Here is a 27,063-nt window from a genome sequence, read left to right as displayed (position 1 = left end):
CGAGATTACACATGCGTGATGCCGCCTTTGCCCCGCTCGGGGCTGAGTGGCGGCGGCGATGGCCAATGAGCGGGGCCGGCGGGGGTTGAACGGCCGGAGGTGAGGTTCTCGGGACAGGGTCGGTGGCAGGGCTGCTGGGCCGGGGCTCGGTCTTGAGGAGCTTTTCCAACCGAAATGGTTCCGTGTGGCCCGGTCACCAGCGGGTGTCCCTGGGAAACGGACAGGATGTCGGGTCTGCGCTCACAGGCCCTCTGAGGAAGGCCGGGAGACTCTGACACAGAGAAGAAAGCAGATAACGTCTCTCAGGGGCAGGCCCAGCTCACCGGAGAGACGCACAAAACACAAAACTGCTTTTATTTATCCCTTTAATAGGCGGTGCCCGTGGTAAAGGCGTGAGCAGCCCCAGGGCCTGCTGATCCCTGAGAGTTCAGGGAGCTGATCTGTCTGTAAACGGCCTCAAGTTGCGCCAGGGGAGGTTGAGGTTGGATTTAGGAACAATTTCTTCCCCAAAGGGCTGTGGGGCATTGGAACAGGCTGCCCAGGGCAGTGCTGGAGTCACCAGCCCTGGAGGGTTGGACAGACGGACATGAGGTTCTCAGGACACGGGGCAGTGCTGGCTTTGCAAGGGAGGTATCACAGTATCACAGTATGTTTGGGATTGGAAGGGCCCTGGAAAGCTCACCCAGTGCAATCCCCCCATGGAGCAGGAACACCCAGATGAGGTTACACAGGAAGGTGTCCAGGCGGGTTGGAATGTCTGCACAGAAGGAGACTCCACAACCCCCTGGGCAGCCTGGGCCAGGCTCTGCCACCCTCACTGAGAAGTTGTTTTTTCTCAAATTTAAGTGGAACCTCTTGTGTTCCAGCTTGATCCCATTACCCCTTGTCCTATCATTGTTTGCCACCGAGAAGAGCCTGGATCCATCCTCATGGCACTCACCCTTTATATATTTATAAACATTAATAAGGTCCCCCCTTAGTCTCCTCTTCTCCAAACTAAAGAGCCCCAGCTCCCTCAGCCTTTCTTCATAAGGGAGATGCTCCACTCCCTTCATCATCTTCGTTGCCCTACGCTGGACTCTCTCCAGCAGTTCCCTGTCCTGCTGGAACTGAGGGGCCACAGCTGGACACAATATTCCAGGTGTGGTCTCCCCAGGGCAGAGCAGAGGGGCAGGAGAACCTCTCTGACCTACTGACCACCCCCTTCTAACCCACCCCAGGTCCCATTGGCTTCCTGGCCACAAGGGCCCAGTGCTGGCTCATGGTCACCCTGCTGTCCCCAGGACCCCCAGGTCCCTTTCCCCTACACTGCTCTCTAATATGTAATTTCCCAACTTATACTGGAACCTGGGGTTGTTCCTGCCCGGATTCAAGACTCTACACTTGTCCTTGTTACATTTCATTCCGTTATTCCCTGCCCAACTCTCCAGCCTGTCCAGGTCTCTGATGGCAGCACAGCTTCCAGTGTCACCACTCCTCCCAGCTTGGTGTCATCAGCAAACTTGCTTATAGTCACTCTATTCCCTCGTCTAAATCGTTAATGAATATATTGAATAAATCATTCGATTGCAACAACCCATGTGGATTGTGCGCCAAGGCACTTATTGCACTAATAAATCGTGGGCTGGAGCAACACAAAGGAGCAGAAATGCTCTCCCTGCTTTAATTTGCTGTTTCCAAAGGATTTAAAAGACTCCTTGTGGACGTGAGCGTCGTGGTCCGAGGCCGACGACGCAGGTTTGTCCTTGTCCAAGGCAGGATGGGAGCAGCGGGCGATGCAGTAATGGGCGTCACCAGAAGGTGGTATTGCGGCTTTTGCTTTGGCCGAGGAGGAGAAACGGGAAGGGTGTCAATAGTGATTTTATTCTGTTGAAAACGGATTTGCAACACACAAAACAGACAGGAAAGAAAGGCAGAGGCAGAAAGACAGTTCCAGTGGAAGGGTTCTTCCTCTGTTGTCGCGCTGCAGGTTGTCCTGGGGCGGGGGTGCACACCCGGGAACGCTTGGATCTTCTCTGGAACAGGGGGACATGTAGCTATGATTCCTCACTAGCTATTCTTTCTCTTTTGTGCCCTCTCCAGTTGGGAACCGAGCTTCCAGTTTGCTGTTTGCCTCGTACCAGCACGCGGTGATGGAGCACGGTGACACTGCGTGGAAATACGGCGTGTTTGGTCATCCGTCTTCAGGCTCTACAACTCAACTTTCTCTTCCAGAAGACACAGCGTGAAAACATTTTGAACTGCGTATCCTGAAAAGCAACCAGGCAGCACATTGGAGAGATCCAGGGCTGCAGTGAGGCGGAACAAGCAGGACCCTCGTGTGGCTTCTGTGGGCGCCAGGGCCCCCAAATGGACACAAATACACTGAATTCTCTCTGGTTCCTGCTGCCTTTGGTGCCGTTCCCCGGCAGTTTTGGGGTGAGGGAGGGAGAAGAGTCTGGGCTGTGAGCACATGAACGCGGAGGGGACGGACATGGACACGTCCCATCACCAAGATGAAGGTTGTGATATCAGGGAGACAGAAGCGATGGGGTGAAGCGGGATGAAATTCAGCAGAGCGATGTTTGGAGCTATGCTCTTGGAAACTAAAAGCAACAGTTTCTTCTACAATCTGGAAAAAATTTCAGCTGTGCTGGTGAATCATAGGAAGGTTATGAGTGGGAGCTGGGTGCTGTGATGCTGGAGATAAATGGAATCCTAGAATGCAACAAGAATGTGCATTTCCCGTAAAGATGGGGAATAATGTCTGGTTTGTAATACAAGGAACTGGGAAACTCACCCAGAGCTCAGGGTGGGACCTGAGCCGGGCAGAGAAGGTGATTAGACTGATGAGGAAAATCTTATGAGAGCTTGTTTTACAGAAGAAAACCGAGAGACAATGTTTGTTTGGATGAGCAAAGTGAAGCTTGGAAGCAGGCAGTAAATATTTAGGAGGGTGATTAAGGATGAAGAAAAAGGGATGGAGTTGGTGGCGTAACGAATGGATAGAAAGCACCGCGCATGGGGTAAAACTGCCTTGAAACTTGGAGAGAAAGACCCGATCAGCCTCTGGCAGAATTTGCAGGTGCCAGGAAGGTTCTTTGTGAGTTCTGTTGATGGCAATTGGTGCCTCCAGCCCACGCCGGGGCTTGGGGCTCTGCCTGAAGCAGGAGAGACTCGGGAATTCGGTCTGTGCAGAAGGAGGGGTGTCTGTGGGGCTTGGCCTGGGAAGCGGGAGTGTTGTGATGAAGAGCAGCTGCAGAAACACCCCTGCAGAGCTTTGGGGGTCGACAGAAGCGCTGACAAAGCGACACGGGGCTGGTGCTGGGGTCAGACTTTGCAGAGCAAGGAGCAGGCGCCGGGCTGGCACTCGCTGCTCACATCCCCCACCTCAGAGGTGCTGGACTTTGCACATCCTTCCTAAAGAAACCAGTCTGCACCAGTAACACAACCACCCACCGCCCCTTCCCCAAAGGGCTGTGTGTTCTGCCGACCGCAGAGATCCCGGAGAGCAGCGGGACGAAGAGGAGAACAGCCCGGGATGGGCGTTTTATTGCCCATTTCAGCCAAGAGCTGTCACTGTCACAGCAGAAACTCTCCTCCTGCAGCGGAGGAGTCATGCCGTCTCTTTGTAGCCACACTGACCCCTTCACTAGCCCTGCAGCACCGAGGGGCACACGCTGGGGTTCAGCCTCCCCCACCCCCAGCTCCCCAGCCTGCCAGCTTGTGCATTTTTGCCTGTTTTCTCACTAGGTTGGCCCATTGCCTTTAAAAGGCTAAATGCTCTGGACTAAATTTGGTCATGCAGCTCTGCATGGTTCCCTGGAACGTCCTCGGGTTTCAGGCTCCTCCGATAGCGCCGTTCCCCGCCTCCCGCTGGGCTCCATTGGCTTCCCAGCACCCGAATCGCGGCTGCATCCTGTTATTGGCCAAATCTCAGACCGAGGGGTGTCCCCTCTTTATAACAACTACACCCCGGGCTGCGGCCAGCGAGAGCTGCTGAGATTTAACACTTGAGCACCTGTCGCTGCTGCGGGAAGCAGTGTTGGAGCTTCGGCTTCTTGGTTTTTTCTCCTTCCTTGGGTACCACACAAAACCGCAACCGTGTCTCGCCAACGAGCCAAGATGTCCAAAGTGGCCAAATATCGGCGACAAGTTAGTGAAGATCCGGACATAGACAGTTTGTTGTCCACTCTGTCTCCGGAGGAGATGGAGGAGCTGCAAAAGGAGCTGGACGTGTCGGATCCGGATGGGAACGTCCCGCAGGAGCTCGATCAGAAAAACCAAACGGAAAATTCGCCGCCCAGCCCGCAGAACTGCGACGCGACGCTCAACCACTGCGAAAAGGAGACCAGGAAACGTCTTCAGAGGGAGCAGTCGGTAGACGTAAGGCACATCCCCCCGCGCGTGAGCCGTGTGCTGTGAGAGGTGCAGGGATGTACCTGTGAGCCGCGCTGGGCCGCGTTAGGGGATGAGATGGGAAACACAAACCCGAGATGGGGAGCGAGGCGGGAGCTGGTCCAGGCTCCCTGGGAGGGAACAGGGTGGTTTATGAAGTCCTGGTGTCACTCACAAAGCCGAAACCTGCTGGTGCTGGGGCTTCTCTCTCTGCCTCTGCTCGAACATCCCGTGGCAGCGCTGGGAGCAGGGCCGGTGCGTCCCGCAGGCGCTGCAGGGCCGGTGCAGTCACAGCGATCCCTCGGGCTGCCTTGCTTTTGCCTCCTGGTTTTTTCTCCTTTGGAGATCTCCGGACTGCCGGTCCCTTCGATTCCTCTTGTGCAAACGCTCTCTAGTTCTTGTGGAATATAAAAAATCTGTTGCTTTGTGGAAGTCACCCTGAGAAGCAGGTTTTGCCCCAAGCTGTTTGTTCCATGTTTATTGTTCAGTTAAAATTAATTATTTTCATTTGGATACATTTATCTCCTTTTTTCCACCTGGCAAATCCTTTAATAGCTTGCTTTGAGCTGGAAAGCTTCGTGCCAGTCCCTCTCGTCTTTTTGTGCTTCACCTCAGTGGGAGCCAGTCCCAGTTCTCTGTAACATTTATTAACCTCTGCACTAAGAGTATTTGGTATGTGCTTTGTGCGTGGGAGGCTGGGAAGCATTTGGTTTCCCTGGATTTTCACGGCAGGCTGAGCCAGCAAGTGAAAGAAGGCGACTTGAAGTATTTATCTGTGTAGTCGTGGGCAGATTTCGTGTCCCAGGATTTGCATCTGCTGTGACGGGACAGGGCTGAGGACGATCAGCAGCGTAAGCAGAGCAGAGGCTTATGTGGGTACTCCTTTTATTTTTGCTCTAGCTCTACTTCCTTATCTATTCCAGGTCACCCAGCGGTACCCTGGATGAGTAATCGAGCTCTAATAAGTCCGTGAACACTTGGAAATAGCTCTTTGTTTAGGTACAGAGTTATTATAGGGGGGTCTTCTCCTGACCTGGGAAAAAAAATGGAGAAAAAGGTGGAGATTGCAGAATAAATAAGTGCAGGTTTGTTTTGGAGACCTGAACAAGGGGTTAAATAGTCGCCTCCACCCCTCTCCAAGCTCCACATGTGGCATTTGGCGTGGGCTGGGGGACACAAAGCGCCGTGGCCCCGGGTTTATTTTCCCACTGCGCTGTCACGTGGGGGGAAACGCAGGCGCCGTGGGACAAACCTGAGAACCGCTGTTATGGGACCAGTTATCCCGGTGACACCGCAGGGTCCGCACTGGTTTGCAGGTGATCCCAGCTTGCAGCCAGCACTGGCGCTGGAAAAGCTGCTTTTCAGCCAGGGGAGACTCTTGTGTTTGGCATCGCTAGTGATGCTGCTTGTTTTTAACCATGGGCAGATGAGGAGCCCACTGGGAATGGGATGGGAAGCGTCCATGATTGGGAGGAAGGGAGGAAATTAGTGGGTAAAATGATGGGTAGAAGAGAAAAATTCCGACTTCTAAAAGCAGATTTTGTTAGAGAAATGAAAGTTTCCATTTGCAGAGCACGCAGCGGCTTTAAGGGCTTTCTGGAAAACGGTTCCATGTCACCAAGGAAGGGCTGGAGCTCTTCTATTAAAGGAAACCCAGTTGAAACATTTGGTATCTGCCTTAATTCGGCAATGAAGGCGAAGCGAGACAAAAGTCAGGGCCAGAAGCTGTCTGGTCCCTGGGGAGCTGCGCTGCATCTTAGGGGGATGTTTTGAAAAACATTGGCCTGGGAAGTGCAGAGACACAGTGATATTTGGGGCCAGAAAGGTCTGAGCCAAAGGGAAGGGGAATAACTGAGCTCCTCGTTAAAATAACAATAATAGCTGAGGCGGGACAGGGCAAGAAGTTGTTTACATCGCTCAGGGCTTTAGCACACAGAGCATGGCCGGGGGGTCATCCCGGGTCTGCGTGTGTCCCCGCGCTCAAGCCGAGGTCCCTCCAGCCTCGCTTTGTGCCAAAAACATCCACATGTGCCAAGAGAGAGCCTGTTTGGTGCCCGGGCACGGTCCGAGCGGGGAGCCCCTCGGGGTGCGCAGGAGCCGTCCCTGCGCTGGCTCCTCGGGTCGGGTTTAGTGGCTCTCAGGACCCGGCCAAGGACACAGCGTTTTCTCCAGGAATGTCCTTGGCCCTGAGTTGTCCCTGAGACAAAATTGGCCGAGGGATGGAGGAAAGGGGCAGCTTGGGCAGCTTGGTGTGGTTTCGCTCAGCCCCAGCAACCCTCTCACATGCCCAAAACACAGGTACCCAACACCCAGGGATGGCAAGTGCAAAACCACCCCCTTTGTGGCCACCTCAAGGGACTGCCCCATGCAGTGGGACAGTCTCAGGGGACATCCCTGCCCCTGGGAGATCTCCTTTCCTTCCCTTTTTTCCCTTCCCCTTTCCAATTTCTTTTCTCATTTCCTTTCCCTTTTCCCCTTTCCCTTTTCCCTTTTCCCTTTTCCTTTTTCCCTTTTCCCTTTCCCCTTTTCCCTTTTCCCTTTTCCCTCTCCTTTCCATTCTTTCCTTTTTTGTGGGTGCAGCGGGGTGACCAGCTCTCATCCACTGTGCTGAGCAAACAGCCAGATCAACACCCACCACCTAACCAGCAATTTTCCACCCCAAAACGAGCTGTGGGGGCTTCCAGGGCAGAAGGCGAGATCCTCGCTGCCCCATCCCATCCCCAGCACCCGGCACAGAGCACGGCAGCCCCTCTGCCCCGTCCCCTCTGCCCCGTCCCCTCTGCCCCGTCCCCTCTGCCCCGTCCCCTCTGCCCCGTCCCCTCTGCTCCGTCCCCTCTGCCCCGTCCCCTCTGCTCCGTCCCCTCTGCCCCGTCCCCTCTGCCCCGTCCCCTCTGCTCCGTCCCCTCTGCTCCGTCCCCTCTGCCCCGTCCCCTCTGCCCCGTCCCCTCTGCTCCGTCCCCTCTGCCCCGTCCCCTCTGCCCCGTCCCCTCTGCTCCGTCCCCTCTGCCCCGTCCCCGGCATCGGTGCTGCAAACGCTCGGATTCCAGGCAAGAAGTTCCCAGTCTCCTTTGCCTTTTAAGGAAACATCTGAGCGGGTTTGAGGGTTACAAATGCTAACAAGCAATGGCAATGCTCATTTTAGTCTATTTAGAGGAAACGGGAAGGCATTTCAGTTCATCAAAACACTGGTGATTAATCAGCCAAGTACCAGGCTGTTTTCATTAGGCTTATTTTTAAAGGTCTGACACGCTGTGTAAAAATATTCCCCTAATAATCGTGCTCGTGGCAGAGGGAACGGCACAGGAGGGGGTGCGGCGGCACTGGTTTCTAGGTACCCAAGGTAAATATGTCAGCACGGCGGAGAGGAGTGAGCGGGCAGGACTCAAGATGGCAATGGAGAGGGGACAGGGCTGGCGCTGGTGGTGACAGCCTGGCTGGTGGCCTGGCCTGCAGGACAAGGTGGCTGCAGGGACAGCCAGAGCTTTGAGATGGGGGGCAGGATCCATTTCTTTCTCCTCTTTTACATCATCCAGACATTTAGGACCAGAGGAAACGGCCTCAAGTTGCGCCAGAGGAGGTTGAGGTTGGATTTAGGAACAACTTCTTCCCCAAAGGGCTGTGGGGCATTGGAACAGGCTGCCCAGGGCAGTGCTGGAGTCACCATCCCTGAAGGGCTGGACAGACGGACATGAGGTTCTCAGGACATGGGGCAGTGTTGGGGTGGGGGAATGGTTGGACTCGATGAGCTTAAGGGGCTTTTCCCTCCCAAATGATTCTGTGATTCTATGATCCTGCCACGCAGCTCCTCTGCTGAGCTCTAAGAGCTTCTGGAACAACAGTGACCTGGCCCCGGAGGTGTCCCCAGCCTCCACCCAGGGATGCAGAGTCTCGTGCAGGCAGTGGCAGGTGGGCAAGAGTGACCTTTGGCTTTAGAAACATGCATCCGATTTCTTGCCTACAAGTTTTTGCTCCCAATTCATCCCCTTCTGCTGCGGGTGGAGCTGGACGCTCACACAGGGCCTGGGTCCCCCAGCCCTGGGTTTGGGGCGTGCAGCGGCGCGGGGCTGCGCTCGGGCTCTGCAGGGCGCTGGCACGTGCCTTTCTGTCACCTGCTCCGGGCCCTGCCGGGGAGCCAAGAAATCTCTTAACTAAACAAACATCTCTCTCGTCCCAGATGGCATCTGTTTATACGCCAGGTACAAACAGTCCCAGCAGCTGCCCCGCTCACAGCCAGGCCAGTTCTTCCCACAAAAGAGCCGTTCCCAAGGGCCAGCAATGCTGGGACAGCACGGAGCCCGCGGAGCCCGCGGGAAGATACCGGGGCCAGGGCAGCGTCTGGAGGGGGTGCCAGGCCTGGCTGCAGAGCGGGGTCTCTGGGCTCCGATTTGGGGTTCAAGGCATGGGTGAAGCTGTGGTGCTGTCCCAGCCTGGGAGGGCCCAGGGAGCTCGTAAAGGTGTCACAGCTGCGTCTCCCAGAGGCATCTTGTGTGTTCAGGGATCTGCCCAGAGCACTGGCTCATCTCCAGTGGGAGTGGAGGTGTCTCATAGCTGATGGTTGGGGAGGCTGTTGGTCTCTTTTCCCAAGGAACAGGTGACAGGATGAGAGAAAATGGCCTCAAGTTGCGCCAGGGGAAGTTGAGGTTGAATCTTGGGAACAATTTCTTCCCCAAAGGGCTGTGGGGCATTGGAACAGGCTGCCCAGGGCAGTGCTGGAGTCACCATCCCTGGAGGGCTGGACAGACGGACATGAGGTTCTCAGGACATGGGGCAGGGACAGGGCTGGGAGAACAGTTGGACTCCATGATCTTGAGGGTGTTTTCCCACCAAAATGATTCTGTGATTCTATGATTCTAAGATATGCTGGGAAAAGCATCTTGCATTACAAAGCAATAAACACCATGACCCCATTTCCTTGGTTTTCTGCAGGGAGCTCAGGAATGCAAAGTCCTGTGCAAAGGAGGCCTGTTCCAGATTGCCCAGGGCTGGCTGTGAGTGCTGCGTCAGCACTGTCACCTGTGCCACCGGCCAGGGACGCTCCCTGCTTGCATGGGAGGCGTGTTGGGCTGCTCCTGTGTGAGAGGTGCAGAGCTGGGGACAAGGAGACTGGGGTGACGCGTCTGGAGGTCGGAGGCGTCTGTCTCTGTAACGCCTGGGTGTTTTTGTCTTGTTAGGAAAGCAGGTTGAGCGAGAGGAATAAGGGAGGCAAGAATGAAGAAGAAAAGGGAAAGGAAGCTCCTTCCAAAGACGTGGCCCAGAAACGAGATACAAAAGTGGGGAAAGACTCTAAAAAGGAAGAAAGTGTTCAGAAAACAGACCCAAAAACTAAAGCTGAGGCTGGGAGCAAGCCCAAAGAGGAGAAGGCTATCAACGACAGACTCAAGGCCATGGAGAAAAAGCTGATGGGGAAGGACAAAAAGGAGGAAGATAAGGGTTCAGTGTTGAAGAAGGACACGAGGAAGGATAAAAAAGAGGAAGAAAAGGGCCCAGCATTAAAGAAGGACGCAGGGAAGGATAAAAAGGAGGAAGAAAAGGGCTCAGCGTTAAAGAAGGACGCAGGGAAGGATAAAAAGGAGGAAGAAAAGGGCTCAGCATTAAAGAAGGATGCAGGGAAGGATAAAAAGGAAGAAGAGAAGGACTCGGCAGCAAAGAAGGAGACAGGGAAGGACAAAAAGGACGAAAAGGGCTCTGCATTGAAGAAAGGCGAAGGGAAGGACAAAAAGGAGGAAGAGAAGAGTTCGGGATCAAAGAAAGATGCAGAAAAAGATACAAAGGGAGAAGATAAGAAAGCAAAAGATAAGAAAGAAGAGGAAAAGAGTTCAGCTTTGAAAAAAACAAAGGCAGACGAGAAGGACAAATCCCAGCCAGAGGCAGAGAAGGCGGCGGAGGAGAAGCAGGAGGAGAAGCAGGAGGAGAAGCAGGAGGCGAAGCAGGAGGAGAAGCAGGAGGCGAAGGCGGCAGCCGAGAGCAGCCCCACCAAGCCCACGACCGGCAGCTCCCCGGATCAGGCCAAGGATGACGAAGCCTCCAGCATTTTCGACGAGCTCATCGAGAAGGTGAAGAACAACGACGCCGAGGTCACCGAGGTGAACGTGAACAACTCAGACTGCATCAACAACGAGACCCTGGTGCGCTTCACCGAGGCCCTGGAGTTCAACACCGTGGTCAAGCTCTTCGCCTTGGCCAACACTCGTGCCGATGACCACGTGGCCTTCGCCATCGCCATCATGCTGAAGTCCAACAAGGTGCTGACGAGCATCAACCTGGACTCCAACCACATCACGGGCAAGGGCATCCTGGCCATTTTCCGGGCGCTGCTGCAGAACAACACGCTGACGGAGCTGCGTTTCCACAACCAGCGGCACATCTGTGGGGGGAAGACAGAGATGGAGATCGCCAAGCTCCTGAAGGAAAACACCACGCTCCTCAAGCTGGGCTACCACTTCGAGCTGGCCGGGCCGCGCATGACCGTCACCAACCTGCTGAGCCGGAACATGGACAGACAGAGGCAGAAACGCCTCCAGGAGCAGAAACTGGCACAGGAGCGTGGGGAGAAGAAAGACCTGCTGGAGGTGCCCAAGCCCGGAGCCCTGCAGAAGGGATCCCCCAAGCCATCCCCACAGCCGTCACCCAAGGCTTCCCCCAAAACCTCTCCCAAGAAAGGGGGGGGACCCGCTGCGCCGCCCCCGCCTCCTCCTCCGCTCGCCCCACCACTGATCAACGAGAACCTGAGGAACTCGCTCTCGCCGGCCACGCAGAGGAAGTTGGGAGACCGGGCGCTGCCCGTGCAGGAGAAGAGCTCGCGGGACCAGCTCCTGGCGGCCATCCGCTCCAGCAACCTCAAACAGCTCAAGAAGGCAAGTGCAGGGCCGTGGTGGGGCCACCCCCAGCCATGTCTGAGGTCACATCTGTTGTCACTTGGGTAGTGGAGAGGTGAGGGCTGTCCTCGTCCCAGCCCCTGCGCAGATCCATCCCTTTGCTGAGCATGTGGGTGGGCAGATCTGTCCTTTTGCAGCACCCCTTGCAGAGCAGGTGGGTCAGCGCACACCTCTGGGCTGGGAGGAGGCCCAGGGTGGCCGGAGAGGCTGCATCTCCAGCGCTGGTCCCAGCGCGATGCCTTAAAACATCTCATGTGTCCCGGGTGGTTTGTGTCCCTGGCTGGGCTACCCCTGAACTGCAGCTTGGGGACAACCAGCCTGGCCAAGAGATCACACAGTCACAGATGGTTTGGGTTGGAGGGACCTTCCCAGCTCCCCCAGTGCCCCCCCTGCCATGTCAGGGACATCTTCACCAGCTCAGGTTGCTCAGAGCCCCGTCCAGCCTGGCCTGGGATGTCTCAGGGATGGTTCATCTACCACCTCTCTGCCCAACCTGGGCCAGGCTCTCACCACCCTCAGGGCAACAATTCCTTCCTCATGTCCAGCCTGAATCTCCCTCCTTTAGTTTAAAACCACCACCCCTTGTCCCCCGCTCCCCGCAGTGACAGGGTGTCTCCCCCGGCAGGTGCAGGTACCGAAGCTGCTGCAGTAGGGAGCGGGACGGCTCTCGCCCGGCGCGGCAGAGCCCAGGACACTCGTCCTGCTTGTGACTGTTTCCGTGACAGCCCTTTGGGACCTGCAGTGACCGACACCGAGGAGCAGCGATCTCTCTGGGACAGACGGCGGAAGGGCCGGCCCCGAGCAGGACCAGCACGGCCGCTGGACGCAGTGTGGGAGGAAGACGTATTTATTATTTTCTCGGTTGTGAAGCCTTCAAGCTCTTTCTTTTGCCAGCACCGTGTGCGCTCTGGAGACGCGGAGGACACAGGAGAGGGGTCTGCAGAGCTGGTCCTTACGGGACGCCCCTCGGAGCGTGTAGAAGGGGCTCAGCACCCCCCACCCGGGGGACCCACTCTGGGGCGAGCGGAGGTACCCGGAGGGGCAGGGGACAGCCCGGCCGTCGTCACAGCTTGCGTCCCCACAGGGTCTCCAGGTGGCCAGGGAGTGATGGGGTGCGGGCACAGCGGTGGGGTGCAGGCTGGACGTTGGGAGGAATTGGGGGGGTCGGAGAAGGGGAAAGCCCCTGGAACAGGGGCTTGGGGCATCACCTGCACGCCCACAGCCAGCCCTGCTCAGGGACCACCGGGTCCCCAGGGCGCTTTGTGCCACAGCCCAGCCCGTCCAGGGCCGTTTTTGAAGCTTTTCAGCCCAATTTGGGTGTGAGGTTTTTTCCCCTCTTCATGACCCTCCACCTTGTTGACGAGACACCAGACCAGACCGCTCCACCATTGCGGACACCAAAGTGTCCCTGGGGAGCACGGGGCTCACCCGGAGGTTGGACCCCTGGTGGGACAGGAGCAAGGGGGACCCCTGCCCACAGCCCCACTGGGGGCACAGGGACGCTGCCTGTCCCCCAAGCAGGTTTGGGGGCGCCCACCCCGCGCACCCTCCCGGCGTGAAGCCTCGTTCGCGGTTTGTACGAGTGCGGCCACTGCAGCAGCAATAAAGCTTCACCCGACGCTTCCCCCGCCTCGGGGACACTCCGCACCCGGGGGCCCCGAGTGGTGACACCGACCGAGCAGCAACTCCCGAAACTGGGCGAAATGCCTGTATTTGGGCATTCTGCAGGGGGGCAGCGCCTTGGCCCCGCCGGAGCGGGCGCTGGGTCCCTGCGGGCAGCGGGGGGACCCCAAACCGGGCACTGCGGGACCACCCAGACACCCCGAACTGCGCCCCCCGGGGCTGCCGGGTCCCCCCAAACCGTGCACCCCGGGACTGCCCGGCACCACCCAACCGGGGCCACCGGGACACCCCGAACCGGACACCCCCCACCTCCGCAGCCGCACAAGCCGGCAGTGTGACCTGCCCAGCGGCGACCGGCAGGGGTCGCGCCATCGGAGCGAACCGGGGAGGGATGCGGGGGGGGCGCCAACGGCCGGCGGGGCCCTGCAGGGGGCGCCACGACGAACCGGGCCGGTGTCTCCCGGCAGGGGGCGGTACCGGAACCGCACCGGAGCTGCCGCGGCCGGCGGCGGCCGGCAGGGGGCGCGGTGCCGCCAGCCCCCGCTCCGCTCCGTTCGGCGGAGCGCTCGGTATCGGCGAGACGGCGCAAGACAAAAGGCGCGGCGGCGGCGGCGGGGTCACGGGCGGCGGGGCCATGGGCGGCGGGGCGGCGCCATGAGGCGGCGGCGAGCATGGCGGCGGGCGGCGGCGGGGCGCGGCGGGGGCTGCTGAAGCGGAAGCCGAACTTCACGCTGCAGGAGATCGACATCCTGATGAGCGAAGTGCTCAAGTACGAGCAGCTGCTCTTCGGCGCCGCCGCCAGCACCGTCAACGCCTACGAGAAGCAGAAGATCTGGTGGCGCATCACCAACAAGATCAACGCCGCCGGCCGCAACCAGCGCGACATCGGCGAGGTGAAGAACCGCTGGCGGGGGCTGCGCCGCCGGGCTAACGATAAGATCACCCGGCACCGGCAGGAGAGGCAGGGACCCGCCGTTCGAGCCGCCGGCCGAGCCGGCAACGGCAACGGGAACGGATCCGGGCCGGGCCCGCCGGAGCTCGGCCCCGGGCCCGCGCCCGGTTGGGGACCGCGAGGCGCCGCCGGCATCGAACCGCCGCTCCTCAGCGTCGAGGGGGTGGCGCCGCACGGTGGGTGCGCGGAGCGGGGCGGGGGGACACGGACACGGGCGAAGGGGACAGGATGCGAAGGACCGGGACACGGGCACGGGGAACAGGGACATGGGGACCAGGACAGGGACATGGGGACTACGACAGGGATATGGGGGTTACTGGGACTAGGACGGGGACATGTGAGGACCAGGACAGGGACATGGGGGTACTGGGACCATGCAGGACGTGGGTGACCACGTTCAGGACAGAGACGTGGGAGTACTGGGACCAGGAGAGGGACAAGGGACGTGGGATGGGGCTGAACCACGATGAGGGACACGGGTGTATTGGGACACATAGGTACAGGTGGGACCAGGAGGGGACATGGGAGTCCCGGGGACAGAGCGATGGGGACAGAGGATGCAGAGGTAGAAAGGGGTCGGGTCGCTTGGTCCATGGGGAGCCGGGGGGTCCCGCCAGCTGCCCCGCGCTCTCTGTCCATCCCGCAGGCGTCAAGGAGGAGCCGGTGAAGGAGGAGCCGGTGGAGGTGAAGACTGAGCCTTTCCACAGCCCGGCCACTGACAGCGTCCCCGGCCACGGCGCTGAGCGCCGGCTGCCCCGCGCCGGCACCGGCGAGCTGGGCGAGGGCTGGAGCCGGAGCCCCCCCTGCCCCGCGCCCCCCGAACTCTCCCTCAGCGACCTGGGTGGGCAACAGGAGCCATTGGGCTCCGATTTCCCGAGCATCCTCTTCGAGCAAGAGGCCGAGCATCTCAATAACTGCAGCGCGGGCGAAGCGGGACCCGCCGGGACAACGCGGCTGTCGGATGGGGCAGCCGACTGCGCCCAGCTCAGCCCGGCCGAGAAACGCGTCGTCCAGTCGAACGAACGGCTGGTGCAGGAGATGCGGGCGTTCCGCCGGGAATACGCCGAGAGCCGCCGGGAGACCAGCTCCATCCTGCGCGGCATCGCGCAGGCGCTGGGCGGCCTGAGCCGCAGCCTGGCCGAAATCCGTGACCTCTACCTCCGGGGACAGGTGGTCCCCAAGCCCTGAGCCCCACGCAGCTGGCTGTGTGCGCCCACGGCCGCCGGGGACCACCCTGGGGATGGGTTTTCCGTGCCCCCCCACTGCCCGGCTTGCTTCTTTTATTATTTTTATTATTATTATTTTTTTCCTCTCCAACCCACTTAAATAAAACTCAGAGCTGGCCCCCGACTCCCCCTCCCCGGGCTCGTTGCGGGGTTTTTAGGGGCGATGGGATGCTGGGACTGAGTGGTCCCTTGGGAGATGTGGCCGCAGCTTGCCCCCAGTGGGGTCTGTGTGACTTCCCTTTCCGGGAACGATGATCTCAGTGATCCCAAATTTAGCCAGTGGCTGAACGCCCCCCCCTCCTGGACCCCCTCCTGGTGGTGGTGCCGTGGGGGAATGAATCACCCCGGGAGCAGCCAAAGAGCCGGGGTGAATCACGCCCCCGGGCGCCTGTTCCTCACCAGCGGCTGCGAAGGGAGTCGGGTCCCAGCTCCAGTGACTCGGGACAGGGTGGGGTGGGTGGGGGAATCTGTCTCGCACCCACAGCCCCCATCCCAGGACTGAATTTGCTGCTTTCTGCCCCAAAATGCCACTGGCAATGGTTTCACGCCCCAGTTTCGAGCAGCGGGGCTGGGTGGGCAACAGTGCTCCCGGGCTGGCTCACTGGTGGGGATTATCCATCCCAACCCAGTTTTTGGATGGAGAAGCCCCAGGAGCAGAACGGGAGTGGAGAAAAGTCATGTCCCCCCCTTACAGCTCCCCAGGGAGGGGCGTGGGGCTCTGCCCCCCAGCGCGGAGCCACCGAGACGACACCAAGTGTGGGGCGCAAGACGTGGTTTAATGCTGACCCCGGGGGGGGCCGAATCCGGACGCGGGTGTGCAGGGGTGCAGCCATGCACGGCCCTCAGGGGACCCCCGGGTGTCCCCCCCGTGGGTGCCCGGGGCAGAGGCACCACAAAGGGCCCAGTGTGTGGGACAAGAGCCGCCCTGTGCTGCCGGCGCGGGGTCACCCGGGACGGCCGGGAAGGGCCCGATCCGGCCACAACCGGAGCACCCTCCTGGCCCCGCGGCGGGGCGACTGGGGTCCACAAGGTCCCCAAGAGCCCCAGCCCGGCCGTGCTGGCCGGCAGCAGGAGGGGGATGCCGGGGTCCCCATGGGGGCTCAGGCTCCGGGGTAGCTGGGCTGTGCCGGGACGTAGGGCGGAGGCGCTGTGGGGGGGCGAGATGGGGTGTCAGCCCCCAGCAAGGCCTCTGTGCCCCCCTGGAGAACAGAGGGGTGTCTGTCCCCCCCAGTGCTCACCTGTGGGGTTGTAGACGGGGGGGCCGGAGGGGTACAGTGGGTACTGGGCAGCGGGGGCGGACGGTGGGTACATGGCCATGGGGGTGAAGCCGGGCTGGGGGGGTGCAGGGCCGGCTTTGGGGTCCATAGGGAAGGGGGCCATGGGGGCCGCGGGGGGGTAGCTGGACAGCGGGATCTCTGGGCCTGTGGGAGAGATGGAGAGGGGGCTGCGGCACCTGGGGACACAGCCCGGCAGTGCCCAGGGGTGTCCGTGGCCCTTGGCGGGGGGCAGCAGCGGGCACTGGGGTGATCTCAGCAGCACGCACCACAGTGCCCTCCCCAGCACCCAAATCCCGCACCCAGCTGCCACACCCCCCCAATGCCCCTCTACATTGCTCCAGGATCCCACATTGCGCCCCAATTCCCCCCACCCTGTTCCTGCAGGACCCCTCCTGCACCCCAGTGCCCGTACCCTCCCATCCCTGCAGACCCCTCCGGAGCTCCCCCACCTTGCAGGGGGGTGCGCAGGTGCTGCCGGCGCTGGTACAGGTAGCAGCAGGAGCACATGAAGCAGCAGACGATGGTGGTGACGATGGCGATGAAGAGCACCACGGCCGAGGCGATGCCCGCGATGGTCTTGGGGCTGTGGGACCCCCCAGGGATGTCACCGCGGGGACGTGGGGGAGCGGGGCCTGCGAGGGGGCTGCCCAATGCCAGTGCCCAGCACCCAGTTCCACTACCCAGTGCCCAGTACCAGTGTCCAGCGCCCAGCACCAGCACCCAGTATCCAATCCCCAGGGCACAATATCCAATCCCCAGAGCCCAATACCCAAAAGCAAGCACCCAGCACCCATGTCTGCAGCTCAGCACCCAGGTCCCGGCACCTGAAGGCGAGGCAGTGGCGCTGCTGGCGCTCGGTGATGAGGCGCAGGGGGTCGCGGCAGCAGTACCGGTGGTGGCACGTGCCGCAGCAGAAGGTGTAGAACTCACAGTCGAAGCTGGGATGCCAGGACCCGTTCTTGTCCACGTACCACAGGCAGTCCTCACCTCCCGCCACTGGGGACAGCCACTGTCACCAGGGCACCTGGGGGCACCTGGGGCACCGCCAGCCCGGCCAGCGCCATCCCCAGCAGTGCCAGCACCAGCCACATCCTCTGTTCCCCAAATGCTGTCTCATACCCCACTGCACCCTGCCCTGTGTCCCCCCATGCCCCTCTGCCACCACATCCCCCTGTATCCTGCCCCATGTCCTCCCCTGTCCCCTGGTCCATCCTGCCCCACATTCCTCCGTACCCTGCTGGGTCCTGTCCCTTGTAGCCCACTCCATCCTACCCCATGTTGTCCCCCTGGATCTTGCTCCGTTCTGTCTCATGTCTCCCTCCCCAACCCCACCGCATCCTGCCCCACATCCTTGCGGATCCTGCTCCATCGTACCCATCCCCCAGGGCCCCCCAGGCCTCCTCCCCGCCCGGCTGCTCCAGCGGCGCCTCCCGGCTCTATTTCTGGCCAGAGCCACCTGCGCTCCCAGAAATAACCCCGCGACGAGGCCTCGGGGGCGGCCGGAGGCGCCAGGACAGCAGCCGGAAAGACACCGGGGTTGGGCTCCTTCCCCCAGGTCTTCCAGCTCGCTCCCCACCCACTCCAAGAGGCTTCGGGGGTCTCATACGGGGGTCACTCACTGCCCAGAGGGACCAGAGCAACTCAGAGCCAAGTGGGGAAACTGAGGCACGGCCGCATGCGTGGGAAGCACCCAAATCCTCAGGACTGGGCATCCTGGCTCCCTGCACGCTGTTCCCGGGGGCGAGCGGTTCTTGGGGTCACCCCAAAAGTGGCAGATGGGTGCGGTGTGTTGGGAGCAGTGCTCAGTGGGACACGTCGGTGCAAGCAGCCTCCGTGCAAAGGGTCACGGTCACAGCCGGTAGCACCGGGTGCCATCGCAGGGTGGCACCGCCCTCCTCCCGCAACCGCCCCGGGACCCCCCGTGTCTCTTACCCAGAGAGGTGGCCACGGCCACCAGCACGGTCCCGGCCAGGGGCCACCCGCTGCCGCCGCCGCCGGGCCCCATCCCGGGGCCGGGCCCGGTGCGCCCGCTCAGCGCTGCCCGGGGCCGGGAGGGCCGGGCTGGGGGCGGCGGTTGCGGTTGCGGTGCCGCAGCGGCTGCGGGGCGGGCCCGAGACGGCGGGGCTGCGGCCGGTGCTGCGGGGTCGCTGGGAGCCCGGACGACCCCCGGTGCCGGTGCCGCGGGGCTGCTGCCGGTGGGAGCCCGGTGCCGCTCCCGGTGCTGCGATGCCGGTTGGAGCCCGGTGCCGCTCCCGGTGCTGCGATGCCGGTGGAAGGTCGGTGCCGCTCCCGGTGCCTGTGTCCCCCGGTGCCGGTGCAGCCCGGCGCAGGCCCGCAGTGACGCCGCAGCCCGGCGGCGCTCGGTCGCTGCCCGGTGCCCCCCCGCGGCGGGACCTCCCGCCGCAGCCACCGGCCCCCGTCCGCCCCCGCCGGCCCCGCGGGCACGGGCACGGCCTGGCAGGGCTGCGCCGGGGCGGCTCCGGAGGTCGGATGGCAGCCCGGCCCCCCCCGGCAGTGCCCTCCCCCGTTACTGCCCTTCCCCTCCCCGGTACCCCTTATTTCCCCACCCCCTGCACCCCAAGCCTTTCCCTCCACTCCTTCCCGTCCCCAGCATCTGCATCCCGGCCGGGCCAAGCGCTCGCTGGCAGGGGACAGGGTTGGGGACAGGGGTGACGCATCCCTAGAGTCTGACAAGAACACCCTAATGAAGATGTTTATTAGAGACCGAAGCCCCAAACCGAGGATTGCGGTGACACCATCAGCATTGGGGTCACGGTGACAGTGAGGGGACATGGCGGGGGGACCAGCCCCAGCCACCCAGTCCCAGCCCTGCAGACCCCAGGGGTGCTGGGGGGGCGGCTGCACCTCCCGCCTGTGTCTCCACACCAGGATAGGGGGGTGTGGGACGTCCCTGTCCCCGTTGTCCCTGGGCCAGCCAGGCTGTGCCCCCCCCGGGCTGTGGGGGCGGGGGGGTCCATGCTTACACTTGTGTGACGATCTCGCCGTTCTCAGGCATGTAGACCTGCACGGGCACGCCGTCCGCGGAGCGCCGCAGGACGTGGATCGGGGGAACCTGCGTGGGAGAAGGAGCCCATGGGTGTGGGCACCGCACCCCACGCTGGGGCAGCACCCCGGGGTGCACATCCCTGGGTGGGAGGTGTTTGCGGGGACACAGCTGCGGGTCCCCACTTGTCTGGCATGCGCCCCACTCTGCACATCCCCACTATCCCCACTCCCATCCCTGTGCCAGCAGCCCCCATGTCCTACCTGAGCCCGCGGCAGGACTCCGCAGCTGATGGGCACGTCCCTGATGGTCCCACCACGGGGTCCCCGAAAGGCTCCTTGCCGATCGAGGGAGTGGGGACGGGCCCCCCGCAGCCGGGCGCGCTGGTGCCACGACTTGAGCTCCTCGGTCACGGCCGCCTTGGAGAGCCCCCGCCCCGCCGCTGGCGCGTAGTCCTTGAGCGAGGGGGTGCGCACGATGCGGCTGTGCGAGGGCACCAGGCGCTGGTAGCGTAACGGGGCCAGATCCTGCTCATAGAGGAAAGCTGGGGAGCCAGCAGGCGGCAGGAAGCGGTGGGCACCCCGGGGGTAATAACCGGGTTCGGCGAGGAGCGGTGGGAGCGGGGGGCGCGGGAAGGAGACGTCGGGGCTGCTGCTCCCCGGGGAGGTGGCGTGGGAGACGCTGGAGAGGTCGGAGATGCTGTCGTCGGAGCCAGAGTGGTGTGCGGGGGTCGGGACGCAGGAGGTGGGCACCGTCACCGTGTAGTAGGTGGGACGCCGGCGGGGTACGGCACTGCGGCCCCGCGGCTCGGCCGGCGGCCAGCACGCCTCCACCCTGCGGGCAGGGCCTGCGCCTGAGCACGGGCCCTTCCCCGGAGGATCTCCATCCTCCCTGCATGGGGTCAACTCCATGCACCCCATGGCCTTAGGTCTGTTGTATCCATGCTCCTCCCCAATGGATTTATGTCCATTCTCCTCATAGGGTTATCTCCAACCTCCCCATAAAGTTGTCTCCATCCTCCCCGTGGCTTTAGCTCCATCCTCCCCTTGGGGTTACATCCAACCTCCCCCCATGGGAATAGTTCCATCTTCCTCCCCATGGCTCTGTGTCCAACCTCCTCCCTATGGGTTTAGCTCCCTCAATCCCATGGGATCATCTCCAACCTCCTCCCCGTGGGTTTAGCTCCATTATCTTCATGAGAATAGCTCCATCCACCCTATTGTGCTATATCCACTGTCCCCATAGGATCCTCTCCATCCTCCTCCCCACAGGGTTGTCTGCCTCCACCCTCGCAGAAGCCCTTGTCCCCGTGCACAGGACATACCTCAGGGACTGGGCCTGTCCCCGTCGGCCCGATGGCTCGGGGGTGCTGGGAGCGCTGGACCCCGCCTGCCGGCACAGCACCAGGGTCCTGATGGGGACGAAGCGGTAGGGAGGGACGTCCCCCACCCTGGGCGCCGGCGAGGCTGCGCGGCTGGGGCTGCCGGGGGCAGCAGGGGTGACTGACGGGGACCTGGGGTAGCACCGGGAGCCCCAGGTTTCCCCATCCCCTGGGTCCACGCTGGGTTTATTGCCCTTTTCGTAGGGTCTGTCGAGGCTGGTCTCCTGCCACGGGCTGGGGGGGGCTGAGGGGGACCCCAAACCCTCCGCCTCAGTGGGGTCCTTGGGGGTGGGATGTCCTGGTGGCTGCGTCTCCTCTGCGGGGGAGACAGAAGGTTGGGATGGAGGGGACACACGGGAGACGCTGTCCCTGCCCTGTCCCCTCTGTCCCCTTACCCTCCTCCAGCAGGATGGCGTCCGACAGGGAGCTCTCGTCGGAGGTGCTGAGCTCTGCGGGGACGAGGACGGCTGAGAGCGGGGCCGGTGCCACCACCGGCTGCCAAAACTCTCCCACGGCACCCGCCGCCACCCAGCGCGTCCCCGCGGGGCTCCGCTCCCGCTCCCCGCCGCCTGTCCCGACACGCTCCGCCGCGGTGGCGGCACCGGCCGGGCCGGCTCTGCCGAGCCCTGCGCCGGCTTTGCTGCGGGCAGCTCCCAGCCTGCCCGGCCGGGCGGGAGGAGGGTGCTGGGCAGGACTGGGGGCACTGGGAGGGATGGAGCCGCCGCCACCGTGTCACTGGTGCACGCGAGGTGACGGATGCGGGAGCACCGGGGGGCGGCCGGGAACGAGCCGAGGAACATGTGGGGGCGAGCGGGGACCCGCTCGGACGGTGCCGCCGTGGCGGGGACACGGCAGCCGGGCCAAATCCTGGCACCCGTTGGGGTGCAACCCCTGGGGAGGGCGGACTGGGGGGAGTCATGGGCTGCAGTCACGGGGGTGAAGTCTTGGGGTGCATTTGGTGGGTGCAGTTGTCAGGGATGGTGTATTGGGGTGCAGTCAGCAGGGGTGAAGTATTGGGGTGCATTGACTGGGGATCACGTATTGGGGTACACTGCTGAGGCTGCATTCAGCAGGGATGAAGTATTGGGGTGCATTCACCATGGTGCATCCATCAGGGAGAGCATATTGGGGTGTATGCACCAGGGATGGTGTTTTGGGGATCACCCGGGGGGTGCAATCACAGAGGATGGAAAATTGGGGTGCATGCACTGCGGGGGGGTGCATTGGGTGGATCTGGGGGGCTTCAGTCACCACGGAAGGGAGATTGCGGTGCATCCAGTGGGGATGGCGTATTGGGGGGCACCCAGGGGATGTGTTCCCAGGGGATGGAGCATCAGGGTGCATTCACCAGGGACACCCAATTAACCTGCCCCCATTCCCACCTCTCCCAACCTCCAGCATCCCCCAAGTGATCCACCACCTCCCAGGGGACACAGTGGGGCACACGGGGGGCTCACCCTCGGTGGCGCTGGTCCCAGCGCCGGCGGACAGTGGCCGTCGGCCGGCCAGGAGCCGTTGTCGGTTGAGGACGTTCTCCAGGTCCTTCAGCTTCTGCTCCTCACGGTGTGCGGCCGTGAGCCGCCGCTTCCGCAGCCCCTTGCTGATGTTCTCCTCGCGGCACAGGCGCCGGGCGGCCTTGGCGATCTGCAGCTGCAGCGCCAGGTCCCGCTCCAGGGTGCTCAGCGGGTCCTGGGGACGGAGGGGACATGCTTGGCACCCCCCCACCTCCACCACACCCATGTGCTAACCAAGGTTTGGCATAACCAGGGGGAACAGGAATTTTGCCCATGGGATGGTGACATCTCTGGGTGACGCTTGGACATCTGGGATGGGAGGGGTATGGGGATGGGAGGATGAGGATGAGGATGAGGATGGAGGTGGGAATGGTGATAGGTAGAGCGGATGGGGATGGGGATGGGGATGGGGATGGGGATGGGGATGGGATGGGGCTGAAGACGAGATGGGATGGAGAGGGCTATGGGGATGGAGAGGGGACTGGGGATAAGAATGGGAATGGGGACAGAGATGATGGGATGGGATGGGATGGGATGGGATGGGATGGGATGGGATGGGATGGGATGGGATGGGATGGGATGGGATGGAGAAGGGTCCCTACCACCCACCCCAGGGACCCCCTGCCCCGCTGGCACCCCAGGGACCCCCTCACCGCCCCACGCAGGACGAGGGTCTCATCCAGCTTGAAGGCGGCACCGATTCTGCGCCGGACCTTGGGGGGCTTCTCACCTGCTTTCAGGGGGTACTCGCGGGGTAGCGTCCCCGTCAGCTCCTGGGGACGGCACAGGGGACACTGAGCCACTGCCAGGGCGGGGTGGGGGCCGGCAGGGTGTCCCCCGTCCCGCTCACCGCCTCGCGCAGGCAGAGCCGCCGCAGCTCCTGCACGCAGCTCTCCAGCCGCATCTCCAGCGCCTGCTGCTGCCTGCGCCCCGCCTGCGCCCGCTCCTTCAGCGGGGACACCGGGCTGTCGGGGCCTGGGGACACACGGATGGACGGGGGGACAGAGGGACACCTGTTGAATGCTCCCAGACCTCCCCACCGCCCCCCCCCAGCCTCCCTGCCTCGGTTTCCCAAAAAACACAGGGCGAGGACAAGCAGCCGTGAGCCCCCCTGCACTCCCCCCCCCAGCAGCACCCACGGGTGCTCGGGCTCCCCCGGGCAGCCGTGATTTCCCAGCACGGGGGGGGGACACGGGGCAGGTTTCGCCCTGACTCAGCCACCCCTGAGCGAAACGCGGCTGAGTCAAAGCCGGTCCGGGCCCCCCCACGCTTGGGTGCCCCCCCCGAAACTGGGGAAACCCCCATTTCCACTTTCCCACTCCCCCCCCCGGAGCTTTTGTGTGTTCCCATGCACCGAAGTGCCCAGTTCTCAGCTGGGGGGACCACGTCTATAAGAGGACGTGTGGGTTGGGGGCACCCCAAGACCATACCCCCCCAAATACCCCTCCAGCGCTCACCCGAGTGCAGCATGATCCCGCTGTCCGTGTCACTCGCCTCCCCCATGGCAGGCCGGGACCCTACGGGTGACAGTGTGGAGACGCCGTGTCCCCACGCCACCCCCCAGGGAGCACCCATGGGTGCACCCCTCCCCGCACCCCCCCCAGCCCTCAGCATTGCCCCGGCCCTCCCGGCCGCCAGCTCCGGTGATGGCGGAGAGGGGGAGGAAGGCGAGGCCGTGTTTGCTCTGCCTGCCTTCTTGTAGGTCCTACGATAAACAAAGGTGTGCGAACACGTGTGTGGCGGCTGGGGTTGCCAGGACGAGACCCATCCCGGGGGCAAAGGTGGTCGGGGTGCGGCGGGGGGGCGGGGGGGCCTCGCTCCCGCCCTGGCCGGTTTCGCTGGGAGCCTCTCCCAGTTTTGATTTCCTTTCCACTGGGCTGGAGGTGGCTCCTGTGTTGAGGGGGTTGCTGGCCCTGGGAAAGTGGCTCCCCCCGGTACCCCGACACCCCCTTGCTCTTGGTGTTGGAGCAGCGCATGGGTGGGAGTGGGGCAGAGGGGGTTCTCACCCCCAGGTTTGCATTGCTTTCCCCCCCCACCGTGCCTCAGTTTCCCCCGGGGGGACGTTGAGCGGTTTGGGGAAACTGAGGCAGGGGAGGGAGGGCTGGGGTCCGCGGCGGGGCGGGGGGCGATGCCTTACCTGGGCGCTCGCCGCCGCTGCCGGCTCTGCTGCGCCGGGACACGGGGACGAGTCCTGACTTGAGGCGGAGGGAGGAGCGGGTGAGCAACACCTTCCCCACCGCGGCCCCCGCCCGCCGCGGCCACGGCGGCACAGACGGCCTGGGGGCTCCGCACGGCACGGGGGGGACGGGTGCGGCGCGGTGCGGTGGAAAAGGGTGGCAGAGTAAGGCACAGTACGGTGTGGTGTGGTATGGTACAATACAGTACAGCATGGCGCGGTATGGCATGATATGACATGGAACAATACGACATGGTAGGGCACTGGGTGGCATGGTGTGGTATGGTATGGTATGGTATGGTACAGTATGGTACGGCATGGTATGGTGTGGTAATATGCTGTGGCATGGCACGTCTTAGTATGGCACAACATGGTACAATTTCACACTGTCTGGCACCCTGTGGTATGGCAGAGCATGATACGGTGCAGCACGGCACAGCCTGGCACAGCCCGGCACACCGTGGCACAGTGCCGGTGGAGGCTCCATCCGCAGAGCTGTGCAGGTGCAGGCCAGGTGCAGGGACAATGTCCCCGTCCCCGCCGTGGCTGGGGGGTCTCCCAGGGGCTGGCATCCCCAAAACACCGGCAGCAGGCGGGGACCTGAGCCCGGCGGTGCCGCCCTGGCACTGCTACCACGGTCCCTTTCCCAGAGCAGGGACACGCCGGGAGCTGAGCAGTGCCGGGCAGTGCCAGAGCTGTGCCGGGGCAGTGCCGGGGCAGTGCCAGGCCGTGGGAACGGCGCTGCCGTGGCCGCCGCTGAGGCGTGAGATGAATCAGGGCGGCTGGCGCGGGCGAGTCGGCCACATCCTGCGCTGCCAGCGTGGGGCAGGCGGTGGAAAGTGCGGCTCAGCGCCACGGGACGGTCCCATGGCCACGGGGACGGGAGGGCAGGGTGCGGGCAGGGTGCGGGCAGGGTGCGGGCAGGGTGCGGGCAGGGTGCGGGCAGGGTGCAGGCAGGGTGCGGGCAGGAGAGGTGCAGGGAGAGGCTGCAGGCAGGAGAAGAGCAGCAAGCGGTGCAGGTGGGGAGATGCGGGCAGGGGTGCAGGCAGGAAGAGCTGCAAGCAGGGCAGGTGCAGGCCAGGGTGCAGGCAGGGTGCAGGCAGCAAAGCCAACCCCAGGCAGACGCAGGCAGCAGCGCAGGCAGCAGCACTGCCCAGCACCTCCACGGACTCCCCAGCACCGTCCCCTCCACCCGCGGCTTCCCAATGTCCCCAAGTCTCGCCGGGATTTGAGTGGTAAATCAGCTCAAAGACTACAGGATATCATTAGCGATAAGGCTGAATTTGTATTAATTGGGATTCAAACTGGGTTCCTGTTACCAAAGCTGCCCCGCACGCGGAGCATCCCGGGGGGCAGATCCCTGGGGAATCGCACCGGGGTCACAGCTGGGGACCAGGGGGGACAGCGGTGGCACCTGGGGACGAGGCGGGGGGACTCAGCGGGGTGCCCCCCGGTGCCGGCTGGTGCCGGGTCCTGCACCGGGAGCGGGTCCAGACGCCGAAGAGGAGGCTGGAGTCGCTGGTGGAGGAGGGGGCGGCTGCTCTGGGACCTGTCCCCGGCGCACGGGGACCTAGGGGACATCGGGGCCGGCAGTGTCCGTCCATCAGGGCATAGATGAGAGGGTTGACGCAGCTGTTGACGAATGCCAGGCAGGTGCTGGTGGCCACCAGCCACCTGAGGGCCACCTCCTGGCCCTGAGACAGGACCAGCATCCCCTTGGCGAGGAAGAAGAGCAGCACCTTGCAGGCGTTGAGGGGCAGCCAGGAGCAGAGGAACGCGGTGACGATGGTGACGATGGCGCGGTGGGACCGTCGGACACCCCTGCCCAGGCGGACGTGGCGCTGGAGCCGGCAGTAGATGGAGCAGTAGCAGAAGGAGATGACGCCCAAGGGCAGGAGGAAGGTGAGGAAGACCATGGCCAGGCTGAAGTCCTCTCCATCTTCATCCCAGCAGTCGTGCCCGTCCAGCCGCCGGTACAGCAGGGTGGGGGCGCCCAGGAGGAGGGACACGGCCCAGATGACGCCGCAGGTGACGCGCACGTGTCTCTGGGAACCCATCACCTTGGTGTCCAGCACCTTCCTGATGACCAGGTAGCGCTCCACACTGAGGGCGGTGAGGAAGAGGATGCTGGAGCAGCGGTTGACGGCGATGACGTAGCTGCTGAGCTTGCAGAGCCCTTCGCCGAGCAGCCAGCGGTTCCCTTGCGCCCCCGCTGCCACCCAGAAGGGCAACGTGCAGACAAACACGACATCGGCCACCGCCAGGTTCAGCACGAACGTGTCCACCATCCTCTTGCCCCTGCTCTTCTTGGCCATCAGCACGATGACAAAGAGGTTCCCCACCAGGCCGAGGAGGAAGATGAGAGAGTAGAGGATGGGGATGAAGATGGTGGTGAAGAAGAGCTCCCCCCTGGAGGACACCCACTGGTTCTCCATCGCGCTGGTCACCGGTGGGTACTCGTAGTCATCCGAGGTGACGAGCTCCTCGGGAGCCATGGGGGCGGCCGGTCGCCCTCCCGGTGCCCAGGGCGGTGCTCAGCGCCCAGCCCCGCGGTTGAGTTGTTGATCTGAAATCCGCTCAAAAACATCGTCTCGCACTTCCTTCCCAACGGGGCAGGGGCTGCGGGGTGGAAGGGGCAGGAGGGGAAGCACGTGTAAT

At 62.7% G+C, this 27,063-nt stretch overlaps 5 protein-coding genes across 8 annotated transcripts; 2 read left to right on the top strand and 3 right to left on the bottom strand.

Annotated features, from left to right (window-relative positions):
- The first annotated feature begins 9 nt into the window (after positions 1-9).
- Positions 10-12,875, top strand: LMOD1 (leiomodin 1). Of its 2 annotated transcripts, none has more exons than XM_065038920.1 (4): positions 10-99; positions 2,083-4,365; positions 9,549-11,231; positions 11,878-12,875. In XM_065038920.1, the coding sequence occupies exons 2-4, from the start codon at positions 4,105-4,107 to the stop codon at positions 11,902-11,904; spliced, it is 1,971 nt and encodes a 656-aa protein (XP_064894992.1). In that variant the 5' UTR covers positions 10-99; positions 2,083-4,104; the 3' UTR covers positions 11,905-12,875. The 2 variants fall into 2 exon arrangements, with proteins under 2 accessions (XP_064894992.1, XP_064894993.1); XM_065038921.1 differs by lacking the exon at positions 10-99 and adding an exon at positions 1,894-1,969.
- A 490-nt stretch (positions 12,876-13,365) lies between these two features.
- LOC135576057 (myb-related transcription factor, partner of profilin-like) lies at positions 13,366-15,177 on the top strand. Its single transcript, XM_065038932.1, has 2 exons — positions 13,366-14,003; positions 14,474-15,177. Exons 1-2 carry the CDS (start codon positions 13,547-13,549, stop codon positions 15,013-15,015), a joined length of 999 nt encoding a protein of 332 aa, XP_064895004.1. The 5' UTR covers positions 13,366-13,546; the 3' UTR covers positions 15,016-15,177.
- Positions 15,178-15,808: 631 nt separating this feature from the next.
- SHISA4 (shisa family member 4) lies at positions 15,809-18,838 on the bottom strand. Its single transcript, XM_065038933.1, has 5 exons — positions 18,263-18,838; positions 17,155-17,326; positions 16,780-16,913; positions 16,292-16,474; positions 15,809-16,200 (listed from the first exon to the last, which is right to left on the bottom strand). The coding sequence occupies exons 1-5, from the start codon at positions 18,333-18,335 to the stop codon at positions 16,154-16,156; spliced, it is 609 nt and encodes a 202-aa protein (XP_064895005.1). The 5' UTR covers positions 18,336-18,838; the 3' UTR covers positions 15,809-16,153.
- Positions 18,839-19,029: 191 nt separating this feature from the next.
- On the bottom strand, positions 19,030-24,458 carry INAVA (innate immunity activator). Of its 3 annotated transcripts, XM_065038924.1 has the most exons (9): positions 24,367-24,458; positions 23,687-23,746; positions 23,080-23,204; positions 22,883-23,002; positions 22,173-22,404; positions 21,111-21,182; positions 20,659-21,031; positions 19,598-20,168; positions 19,030-19,403 (listed from the first exon to the last, which is right to left on the bottom strand). In XM_065038924.1, exons 2-9 carry the CDS (start codon positions 23,730-23,732, stop codon positions 19,311-19,313), a joined length of 1,632 nt encoding a protein of 543 aa, XP_064894996.1. In that variant the 5' UTR covers positions 23,733-23,746; positions 24,367-24,458; the 3' UTR covers positions 19,030-19,310. The 3 variants fall into 3 exon arrangements, with proteins under 3 accessions (XP_064894996.1, XP_064894994.1, XP_064894995.1); XM_065038922.1 differs by lacking the exon at positions 24,367-24,458 and having other exon boundaries at positions 23,687-24,356; XM_065038923.1 differs by lacking the exon at positions 24,367-24,458 and having other exon boundaries at positions 21,111-21,164; positions 23,687-24,354.
- A 1,217-nt stretch (positions 24,459-25,675) lies between these two features.
- Positions 25,676-26,900, bottom strand: GPR25 (G protein-coupled receptor 25). Its single transcript, XM_065038930.1, has one exon. It carries the CDS (start codon positions 26,898-26,900, stop codon positions 25,785-25,787), a length of 1,116 nt encoding a protein of 371 aa, XP_064895002.1. The 3' UTR covers positions 25,676-25,784.
- Between the last annotated feature and the right edge of the window lie 163 nt (positions 26,901-27,063).

This window comes from Columba livia, chromosome 22 (assembly GCF_036013475.1).
Source record: "Columba livia isolate bColLiv1 breed racing homer chromosome 22, bColLiv1.pat.W.v2, whole genome shotgun sequence".
In the NCBI taxonomy this organism is placed as follows: Eukaryota; Metazoa; Chordata; class Aves; order Columbiformes; family Columbidae; genus Columba; species Columba livia.
This window is presented reverse-complemented; position numbering and strand designations above follow the sequence as displayed.

Excerpts from the sequence above, each read along its gene's own strand:
- LMOD1 (XM_065038920.1), top strand. The coding sequence starts at position 4,105 with ATGTCCAAAGTGGCCAAATATCGGCGACAAGTTAGTGAAGATCCGGAC. Across the intron at positions 4,366-9,548 it reads AGAGGGAGCAGTCGGTAGAC|GAAAGCAGGTTGAGCGAGAG; the intron begins GTAAGGCACATC and ends TTGTCTTGTTAG. Across the intron at positions 11,232-11,877 it reads ACCTCAAACAGCTCAAGAAG|GTGCAGGTACCGAAGCTGCT; the intron begins GCAAGTGCAGGG and ends CTCCCCCGGCAG.
- INAVA (XM_065038922.1), bottom strand. The coding sequence starts at position 23,843 with ATGCTGAGGGCTGGGGGGGGTGCGGGGAGGGGTGCACCCATGGGTGCT. Across the intron at positions 22,405-22,882 it reads CCCTCGTCCTGCGTGGGGCG|GACCCGCTGAGCACCCTGGA; the intron begins GTGAGGGGGTCC and ends CTCCGTCCCCAG. Across the intron at positions 20,169-20,658 it reads GGACAGGCCCAGTCCCTGAG|GGTGGAGGCGTGCTGGCCGC; the intron begins GTATGTCCTGTG and ends CCCTGCCCGCAG.
- GPR25 (XM_065038930.1), bottom strand. The coding sequence starts at position 26,900 with ATGGCTCCCGAGGAGCTCGTCACCTCGGATGACTACGAGTACCCACCG.
- SHISA4 (XM_065038933.1), bottom strand. The coding sequence starts at position 18,335 with ATGGGGCCCGGCGGCGGCGGCAGCGGGTGGCCCCTGGCCGGGACCGTG. Across the intron at positions 16,475-16,779 it reads CCTGCGCACCCCCCTGCAAG|GCCCAGAGATCCCGCTGTCC; the intron begins GTGGGGGAGCTC and ends TCTCTCCCACAG. Across the intron at positions 16,201-16,291 it reads CCCCGTCTACAACCCCACAG|CGCCTCCGCCCTACGTCCCG; the intron begins GTGAGCACTGGG and ends GCCCCCCCACAG.
- LOC135576057 (XM_065038932.1), top strand. The coding sequence starts at position 13,547 with ATGGCGGCGGGCGGCGGCGGGGCGCGGCGGGGGCTGCTGAAGCGGAAG. Across the intron at positions 14,004-14,473 it reads CGAGGGGGTGGCGCCGCACG|GCGTCAAGGAGGAGCCGGTG; the intron begins GTGGGTGCGCGG and ends TCCATCCCGCAG.